This window comes from Porites lutea, chromosome 7 (assembly GCF_958299795.1).
Source record: "Porites lutea chromosome 7, jaPorLute2.1, whole genome shotgun sequence".
In the NCBI taxonomy this organism is placed as follows: Eukaryota; Metazoa; Cnidaria; class Anthozoa; order Scleractinia; family Poritidae; genus Porites; species Porites lutea.
This window is the reverse complement of record NC_133207.1, coordinates 10,143,338-10,154,303: the sequence shown is the minus strand read 5'-3', so window position 1 is coordinate 10,154,303 and position 10,966 is coordinate 10,143,338. Positions and strand designations below refer to the sequence as shown.

The 10,966-nt window shown below is 39.5% G+C and overlaps 1 protein-coding gene across 1 annotated transcript; it reads right to left on the bottom strand.

Annotated features, from left to right (window-relative positions):
- On the bottom strand, nt 1-9,421 carry LOC140944436 (uncharacterized). The gene is given in 4 exon segments (XM_073393579.1): nt 1-69; nt 6,748-7,181; nt 7,184-8,337; nt 8,862-9,421. Coding segments are annotated over 4 exon segments (2,217 nt in total).
- Between the last annotated feature and the right edge of the window lie 1,545 nt (nt 9,422-10,966).

The window sequence follows — 10,966 nt, the reverse complement described above, 5'->3', positions numbered from 1 at the left end:
TTAATCGTGACTTTCAATTGATAAGACAAGACGGGGTCCACTTAACCAGGCCCACTCGGCCTGAGAAAACTAAGATAAAAGACTATTCAGAGTATTAACGTTAATGAAGATTTAATTTTACTTAGAGTTGTTAATGTCGATAAAATAATTTGCATTTTTTTTTTGGATAACAGAGTCGCACTTCCATCTTTCTCTAAAATAAATCGGTTTAGAAGAGAATTATTTACATTATGACATATCCCAGATAATAAAGCGCTATCTCCCTCACTTCCAGTAGCATGATAATATATTATACTATATTATATCATGTACAACATAAAAGTTACCTCAAAATAATTGCTCCGTCAAGTTTGCCCACCATGCCTCCTTTTGTATTTGCTTTGTTTTTTAAACCTTGTTTTCATGTGTATAGTGTTTAGCAGTTATTTTTTATTTTCATTCAAGTTGGTGGCAGTTCTCACCGTTTGAATTTTGATGAAACAGCTCCTTTAAGGAGCTTCCGCACGCACTGCTCCCCGCTCGCGGCAGAGCAACATTAATTGCTACAGTAGTTGGAAACCTACTCTCTATTTTTGAATCCCCCATAACACACTCTGTTAACTGCCCCCCAAATTTTGCATAAAACCATTGTTTTCGAATGCTCCTGGGGGTACTGCATTTTCCCAAGAGTATTTGAAGACAATAACTAATGCAAAATTTTTGGGGCAAACAGAGGGTATTATGGGGAATCGAAAAGAGTCAATAGATGCAAGGAAATTTGGTAGCGTACGCCTGCCCTCCCGTACCCTCACTACATGTAAGCAGATGTCAAATATCACATTTCTTACTTGCACAAATTGACACCACCCTGTGAGTTATCTACACCATCCATAATATGAAAATGAATTGACAGCTGTCAAAATCAGGCATCCGCTGACAAATATTACATGACAATCTTACGAAAGATCGATTGTTTAGTCCCTGCTTACGGACATAAGACCACGTAAAAGTGAAACAGTACTATGCTTTCACCGGGTGGGGCTGTCAGTAGTTTAAATTTATATGCGTAAGCCAAATCAAAGTCAATTGAAAGCAGTGAAAATGGAACATCTGCAAACCACTATCACAGGACTCACTTGGGGTCAGGTACAAGACCCGTCATTTCGCGGGCATTTCGCTCCCAAGCTGTCAGATTCGCCGTCCGTTTATTCCAGTAGTCGACATCCTCAAGAAAGATCATTTGACAGGGGTGTCGGCTGACCATTATCACCTGACTTTATCGCGGGCTAATTTTGCTACCCACTGAGGTCGCGTATTTTCTATTTTTTTCCGCTGATATTTTAATCGAGGGATCATCAATTCTGTATTTGCAGGGAAACTCACATCAGGCGTGCTAACTTACGCTTGGTTCGTGTGAATGGTCCAAACATGGTCTAACTGAAAGAGTAGGTTTATTGTCATTTAAAACGTTTGCCCGGTCAGCCACGTCAGGAGTATGTTTTAGTTCTACTGGACAAATTATTTGAGGTCTGAAAACGCAAAGCAAAATCTATTTAGATAGAAGACCTCAAAAAAACAACAGCAAACTTTTATTCGGTTTCACGAGCAACGGTTCCGGCCATTGACAGCTAGTTTCAAGCCTTCCCTTATCCGCCCTGTAATTACTCTCCAGAAACCCGTGACCAATTCATTCATTAATGGCGGGAAAAAATGAATTATTTCATATACTTCACATCAACAAAAGTTTAATACTTATGGATACTTAAAACGGCGTAAAGTCAAAGGATTTATAAGTTTATAAACTGTTGACTTTTGAATAAATTGATATTAACTGTTATGTTTTGAAGGTTGTCTTGGACTTTTCGAAATATTTTTAGATATAAGCTGTATAAGCAAGCTGTGTGGTCTTGTAATGCCTATAGCGAGTGTTTTCGCGAACATGGGAACTGTTTTTTCTAGTTAGTTCTTCAGGAGCCGTGAAGATTAAGTGAAAGAGTGAGATTTAAGGACGGTACCCACCAATGGGGAGTATTTTTTCCCAGATAATGACTATGTGAGAAAAGTAGATCATATCAGGGGCTATTGAAATCCAAAAAGAAAACTAGGGGTAACCGCGCATTTTTCAGAGATAACTATGCCTCAATATGGAGAAAAACACTGAATATGCATTTTTTCGAAAAATGATAAAAAGTTATTAATTCCCCAAATTTCAGAGTGTACAAGTGAACTGGCACAAATGCAATGATAATTGTAACAAGGTTTCAAAATAAGCAACAAATGATAACATAACAACTGCTCTTTATACGTCTTTTTTTGAAATATCAGCACAACTGGGACGTTATCAGCAGTTACCCCTCTCCACGCGTTTGCCTTAAAAACTGAGTGTAAACGACATTTTCTCCGAACCAAAAATTGATCGTTTGCTGAGAAGGCTTATTACTTTCATTTGGTAAGATAAAAAGTAGGGGAAACCACGCGTTTTTAGAAGTTAAATTGGTCGGTTTCGACCTTAACTTAAGGAAATTCCCTTGTTTTGCACTGCGCACCCTCTACTGCGCATAACATTGCGACGTCCAAGATGGCGGCGGTTTTTCACACTAGCGCGAAAAGAACAAACAAGAGCCGCTTTCGCAGAGCTAAACCTTTTATTCGCAATAGTAATGCCGCAGATCGGCTAACAACTTCCTGGTTTGCTATCGAAAAACAAGAAAATGAAAGAAATGTGCGTGATCCCGAAGTCTGCAGTAGTTTAATTTTCACTTCGCGGCCGTCGAGTTGTAGAATTATTAAATTGTCCTGGCTGAGGCTTTGGATTATGGGGGCTGTGAAGCCTGTGGGACAGCTCTAAGGCTCTCCAAATGCATTAACGAGCCATTATCTGGCCTGGGATGCTACTGTACATATGTTTTTCAAACTCCGAGAGTGGAGAGACGAATATTTTTGGGACAAATAAGACCCACTGGAGCACCAGAACCACGCGAGGGAGACCAGTGTTTGATGTGAACACGAAGTTTGCTGCAGAATTCACATTTTGCTGTGTATAGAAACCAAACAAGCGAACATATAAAGAATAGGAATAAAGAGTCTTTTCCTCAAGTTTCTTTGTCAAGCACTATTGTGCAAAAGCAAAAAAATCGAACCCTAGCTCACTGGACTGAATTAAACAGAACCCCGGCGCTAGAAAATAGTCCAAAATAAAGATTCATAACTCCAAAATCTCATCAAATCTTGACCTACCTCATTCCTTGGTATTTAATGTACTTTTATATCAAGCCATTTTTTCGGTAAGAAGGACTCTGAAAACTTTGCATTGCGTGACCAAGAGCTCTGCGTGGCGGCGCACTTGTTTGCTGAGGAGATAAACACGAAGTCTGATTTGGTTGGAGAAAATTTGGCCACCAAAGGTGACGAACTTTATTTTCAAGATCTGCCAATATATAATTAAGTAAATATCTCTTCAGCAAAGGTGGGGGAAAAAACCGCCAAAGAGCCACAGAATTTGGCACCCCCACCAAGACGCCCGCAGAGCCCGTGGGCAAGTACTGGAAGTTGCATTACTTGCGTGACCAACTATACCAACCGACTAGAGAGCTATTAAAGCTTAAAACATAAATCCTTTATATTGCGTTAAGAAATGATGCAGCCCCCGTCTGACCATCACTCCTTTTTTTTTTTTTTTTTCGAATACAGCGAAACAGACTCTGCAATGAAGAAACGCACTGCAGAGTCCTTGCATGATGCAGCCCTTGACTGACCAAGACAAGACAAGACAAGACAAGACAAGACAAGACAAGACAATGTTTTATTTGGAGTCTTATACAGTCCTATGTATATCGACTTTATCCAAATAATTTAAAATCATAACACAAATTGCACACTAGTGGAACTATACCCTTACCAAACCATGTGTATTTTGAAACTGATTTTAAAGTATTTAAAATGTATTTTCAGTATTTGAACACTATTTTCCTGTATTTTAATACTATTTGACAAAAAAATTTAAATTTTCGCCCCTGTTTGAAATATATCTTGAGTGTAGTTAAATTGTATTTCATGTAAAGGAAACCCTCTCTCATCAATTTACAATGTATTTTGTTTAATAAATATGATTAAAATAGAGTATTTAAAATGTATTTTGGGCATAGAACCACTAACACTGTTACAAACAGAGTTCAAATAGACTATTTGAAATATGTTTTAAGGGCTTTTATGCTGACTGTAATTAAGATACTTTTAAATAGGGTACTTTAACTCTGTTTTGAGTTGTATCTAAAATGTATTTTGAGACGCATCCACTCACAAAGTTACAAACATAGTTCAAATAGACTATTTGAAATATGTTTTAAGAGCCTAAATGCTGACCGTATTTTAAATCCTTTTAAATAGGGTACTTTAACACTGTTTTGAGTTGTATCTAAAATGTATTTTGAGACGCATCCACTGACAAAGTTACAAACAGAGTTCAAATAGACTATTTGAAATATGTTTTAAAACCTGAAGAACTGACCGCATTTTAAATACTTTTAAATAGGGTACTTAAACACTGTTTTGAGGTCTATTTGTATTGTATTTTGGGCACACAGCACTCTGACTATAAAAACATATTATCCATAAACTATTTGAAGTCTGCTTAAAGTCATCAAATGCTTACCTTATTGTAAATACTTTAAAGTAGTGTACTTATAACTTATTATTACTAGGGTGCAATACTGTAATGTCTTTTGGGAGACTTATACTCAGACTATAAATAAAAGTAACAACTGCACAAAGTTAATTTTTAAGCCTTCATGGTGTCACGAACTCATAAATGACTCAAAACAAGCTGTCACATATTGTGGACCGGATTCTCCTCCCAACAAAGTTCGAAGCTGAGCGAAAAATTAAATCTAAATTAAATAAAAAAAGAGAAGAAAATTAGGAATAGGTTTTAGCTCTGACTGACAACACGTAACTGTGACAGTGTTCCGATAAAAGATCTATCCGTTCCTCACTGTTCATTACCTGCAAGCTCTCTGCGAAAATCTCCGCGTAGATTTTAGCCGTGATTCAATTAATGCAGTTACGGGACTTTCCATAAGTTTTTTAAAAGAAACTTCTTAAAATCGCATTTTAATTTCATATAGAAATTTTTTCACAAACAGCCGAAGCCGGGGGCCGAGAACCGGATGCACGCGGTCAACAGAGGTTTATCTAAAATAAGCCCTTAAAATTACATAATAAATAAATTATCCAAGCTAAGATCTCACCTCATATATATTGCATCAAGAAACAAAGCTCAGATATGAATAAACTCCGACATATGGTTATCTTTCTCTCATAGATTATTCCGCACAGGGCATGGCATATTATTTCTAAGATGTCACGCGCGACTGAAATCACGACTTCGCGCCGCGGTGATGTGACAAATGCACGTGATAAACAAACCGTCCTTTGTCCTTTGCTCATTTCAAATTATTGTACCGGCGGTTGCTGTGATGGCGGGTGCGCTTGATTTTACTGTTTGTTACGATCTTACAAAAGTATACATTTCAACTCTGCGGATTGTCTGAACACGTAGATGTTGCATTTATCACGGATCAAAAATGGGTATGACTGCAATGGGTATGTAAGGCAACTGAAATCAAACTCTGACTTTTATAAAAAGAAGGAGTTTGAAGAGATTTCAATTTGCAGTTTTACACCAATAAGAAGCACAGAATTAAAAAAAAAATAGTATTGGTGTTAGTCAGATCAGTAAAATTCTTATCGGATGCCACAATTCCTTTTCAAATAAAGCCTTGGGAATGTGAGGACTGAATGAAGAACTTAGACGAGAAGGTCAATGCGATGCACAAAAGCAGTATTTTGGTGCGAGGGATTACTCACATAAGTGAATAATAACCGAAATGAGTCATCCAACGTTATATTCTAAGCGATGATTATGATGACATGATTTACACCCTGCTCCTGATCACCGGAAGGGGGTACTACTGGGAATTCTTGGTGGGGGTGTAGTGCCCGGTTCTCCGAATCCTGACATTATTGCAGACCACAAAATTGTCATTGTCCACACCCGTTTTCAGGCTAGATCTCTAAAATCCATACCCATTTTCGGACCTGGCCTAATTTAGCCTGTTCCAGGTTCTCAGATAGTTGGGGAGACTTCCCAGTTTTCTCCCGTTTTATTTTCGTGTTTTCGCTTTCTCAATTCAGCGGACCCAACTATCTCAGAGCCTTGAACAGGTTAGGTCTAATTAGGCAGAAATTTTGTCATCATTACCAAGCTAGAGGGGAAACAAAAAAATTTTCCAAATGCATTTCTATTTCGTTCGTATTCATTTGGAACTGAAACGATAAATCCGTCCATTCATGTACGCTCCCGTTGTTCCCTCGAAAACCATACCCGATTCCACACCAAAATGGGCAAAGTGTTTTCAGACCAAAAAGGCCCCAACCCCCTACCCTTCCATTATATAAGGGAGTACCACCCCTGATCCTGACCCCTTTCATGATTGTTAGAGACCAAGACAAGGTCTAAAAATGGGTGAAGAAAATAGCATTTTGATCCGGCTCATGATTCAGAGAACCGGGCGGGACACCTCCACCAAGAATTTATATGAGTATTTACAACTTTAACTCACGTGTCTTGCTATTTAGCGATCTTTTGACCTTATTTTTCCTTACCTAGAACCAATTTGCACGGTTTTTACCAAAGTAGTCCGTATTCCGTATTTTATACCCAGTCCGCAGTCCGTAGTCCGCAGTCCGCAGTCCATGTTTTATACTGACCGTTCTGTTTACTGATATTCTGTATTCTTTGTTTAAGTATTCAAATAAAGTACTTCTTTTTTCTTGATACGCAGGGCACAGAGTTAAAAAGTGTATTTCATCTTCTACGTCTTTTTTACAGATAGGACAGATCCTCTCTTCCGGTTTCTTATAAGGTCTTACATACCGACCTGTCTCTATCGCCAATTTGTGATTACTTAGACGGAGTTTAGTTAGAGTTATCCGGTGTTGGACGTTGGTGACCTGACGGAGATAATCTTCACATGTATAATTTTCTATTGTTTTAAATTTTCGGAAGGTTCTTAGTTTGTTCTTTTGGTTGGCGTCTTTTCTTACGTCATTGCTTACCTCACTTAACCATCTTTGTAATTCGATGTCTTTCAGTCTTTGTTTGATAAGTTCAAGATTCCTATGTCATTTTCATGTGCTTTTGTCCAGAAGTATTCCAGCCCTATTTGGTCTAATACGCGTTTGATTTTTTGGCTCCATAATTCCTTATTTATTCTCGACTTCATATCATTGTAAACCACTTGTGATAATTTGTGTTTTGGGTGTTTGGTTAGAGTAAGCCAAAACTTAAAATTCCTATATTGTGCTTCGATTTTCGTTGGGAATCTTCCTGTTTCAGCCCTACATGCATTGTTGCTGCAGTATTTATTTACACCTAGCAACCATTTCAAGAATTTAATTTGAACTAGTTCTGCGGGATCTTTTTCTATTTGGTCGTTACAGTCAACACCCCAAATTTCACTTCCGTAGAGAAGTATGGGGGATATCAGAGCATCGAATAGCTTAATCGTCAGCATCATATTTTCTCTAAAGTTGTCACCCATCTCTTTTCTTAGTAAGCCCAACTTTTTTAACTCTTCTCTAGCTAAACTAAAATTTCCATACGGGTTCAGTATCATTCCCAGATATTCATAAGATTTAACATTGTTCAGTTTATTTACTCCATACTTAAACGAGTAGTTATTTAAGGACTTGCCACAATTATTAAAGATCATGACTTTTGTTTTGTCTAGATTTACAGTTAGTTCAGTTTTCTCACAGTAGGATTCCAACTTGTTGAGGAGTGTTTGTAGGCCATTTGCTGACCGCGAAAAGATCACTAAGTCATCCACATATAATAAACAGTTTATAGGTCTTTCAGAGTCATCAAGCAGAATATCGGTTGAGCTTGATGAATTTAGAAATTTGGGTAGATCACTTAAATAGAGATTAAAAAGGGTGGGTGATAACATACAGCCTTGCTTAACTCCAGTGTAACACGGAAAAGCTTCGGTCATTTTGTTGTTGATTTTGACTGCTGATTTATCTTTTGAGTACATGGACATTACTATTTCTAAAAAACGCCCTTTAATTCCTTCTTTTCTGAGTTTTTCGTATAATTTTTGCCTGGGTATGCGATCAAAAGCTTTTCTAAAATCTACAAAACACGAGAAAAGCAAGTTTCTGCGTTTTTGTGGTTTAGATTTAACAAACTTATCTGTGAGTGTTTTTAAGATGAAGATTCTATCTACTGTACCGTGCCTTTGACCATCATCGCATACACACGCGGCATTGTGAAATGTTACGATTTTAGTTAAAGCACTACAAACACGTCATGGTGCAGTCCTTGCGTGACCACCAACGAGGTAGACGAGCCCCAGAGCGGAGCGAAAAGTTCTACAAACAAGATGCATGGCAGCCCATGTCTGACCCATGCGAAATTAAATTCCTTGTAATGTAGAATTACGAATGTAAAGTTTAAAGGCATCAGACTTCCATCGGCCAAGAGCGCTGAAGTGTTCTCCGAGAAGACACAACATACACTCAAGATGGCGGATGCAAATGAACACACTTTATTCCAGTAGGCATGCGCTAGATATAACCGCTGACCTGATGCTACATCCCCCCTTTTTTTTAAGAAACAAAGAAAACTGAAATTACTGAATTTAACAAACAAACCGTAACAATAAAAGAAAGAAAACAAAAAAAAAGAAACATGAGACAATGCTGCAACAAGAGCAATGTGTCCTTTCCTGAAAACTGGAAACAGAAAGCTTAACTGAAAAGCTGTTAAGTGTCTGCTTTGTATCTAATACTTAACATAGTCCTTAAATCTCTGAGGTTACTTAATTGTCCGACCAGACCGCGTGGTAGTAGCCGTAGACATTCCGGTTGGCGGTGTTACAGGATTCTCGTGGGCCACTCTAACAGAGGATGGCTCAACTTCCGTGTCTGTCAGGTCCTCATCATTCGAGACTTCCGGTGTAGGGGTGATTTCTGGGATCTGAGACTCTTCAGTTCTTAATAAATGTCGACGGTTTCTTCGGTACTCTCCACGCTCTGTTTCAACCTTATAAGATCTGGGTGAAGGAAGAACCTGTGTAACCCTAGCAGGTTTCCACTTGTTGCCTTCTCTAACTCTTACAACCTCACCATCCCTCAAAGGGGGCAGTTCCTTTGCTTTTCTATCATGCTGCAGCTTCTGCTTTCTCTGCCTTTCTTTTAACTTAGGGAGGACATCTTCAGGGTCATAGAGTTGAGGTTTCAACAAATCCTCAGTCACTGGAATTGAGGTTCGCAAACGTCTTCCCATTAGCATTTGTGAGGGTGACAGATTAACTTCCTCCAGGGGTGTATTTCGGTAAGAAAGGAGAGCTTTGTATGGGTCACCAGCTTTCTCCAGCATTGCTTTAACGGTCTTGACGGTTCTCTCTGACTGGCCATTGGATTGTGGGTAGCCAGGACTTGAAGTGATGTGTTCAAAACCCTAGTCTTCTGAAAACTTCCTAAATTCTGCAGAGTTGTAAAAGGGACCATTGTCAGAAACGACAACTGAAGGGACTCCATATCTCGCAAACTGGGATTTCAGAGCTGTAATTACTCCGGTGCTCGTCATTGACGGGAGTAAAGTCATTTCTGGCCACTTGGAGTAATAATCGACAGTAACGAGGTAGTTCCGACCATTCTTGTGCAGAATATCTGTGCCAACCTTAGCCCAAGGCAGTGGTGGAATCTCGTGCGACTTCAATGGTTCAGGCTGCTGACTTGGTCGATTTTCTAGACATACAGGACAGTTTTTAATCTTCTCGGTTATCTCCACACTCATCCTGGGCCAGAACAATACGTCCCGCGCTCTCGCTATTGTCTTGTTGATACCCAGGTGTCCCTCATGCAGTTTCTCAAGCATCTCTCCTCTCAAGCTACTTGGTACAACAATCTTTTGTCCCTTAACGATCAGTCCCTGGGCTACTGTTAATTCATCACGGTAATTCCAAAACTCCTGTGCATTGGGTGGGACTTGACCTTTGGAATCTGGCCAACCTGACAAAATAACTTGTTGCAGGTCAGACAAAATCGCATCTTCCTTAGTTGCATCAGCGAAACGGGCCAACTGGTGGTCAGAGATAACATCCTCTACTAAGTTTATGTCCAATTGCTCAGCATTCGTCAGCTGTTCTTCCAAATGGGCTCGAGACAAAGCATCCGCTAAATGTAAGCTGTCTCCACGCTTGTATACCACATTGATTCCTGGAAAGCGCTGGAGTTGGACCAACATCCGTTGCAGCCGTAAGGGTGCTACGTGTAAGGGCTTCTTCATAATTGCCTCCAAAGGTTTATGATCTGATTCAACGGTGACATCACGACCCACGATGTACTCTGCAAATTTGGCACAGCCAAATACTACTGCCAAAAGTTCCTTTTCAATTTGGGCATACCTTTCTTGAGTGGGCGTGAATGCCTTTGAGGCATAAGCTATTGGTCGGTCTTCCTGAATCAATGCTGCACCCAGTCCAGTTGAACTGGCATCAACTTGTAGCGTCAGGGATTTCTTTGCATCATAATATCCTAAAATAGGGGCGCAGACAAGCGATTCCTTGATTGCTTTAAAACTAGCTTCCTGCTGCTCTTCCCAGTGCCACTCAACATCTTGGTGTAGTAACTGTCTTAATGGTGCAGTAAGGTCAGACATGTTGGGGATGAATTTACTGACATAGTTGATCATCCCCAACAATCTTTGTACACCAGATTTGTCTGTTGGCCTTGGCATCTCAACTATGGCTCTGACCTTCTCTGGGTCTGTCTTCAAACCGTCATGGGAGAACAAGTGGCCATGGAACTTCACCTCTTCCTGTTGTATGTGGCACTTTGACTTCTTCAATCTGAGATTGTTATCTTTGGCACGCTGCAGACCAGCCCTCAACCGTGTATCATGTTCCGGCCCAGTTCGACC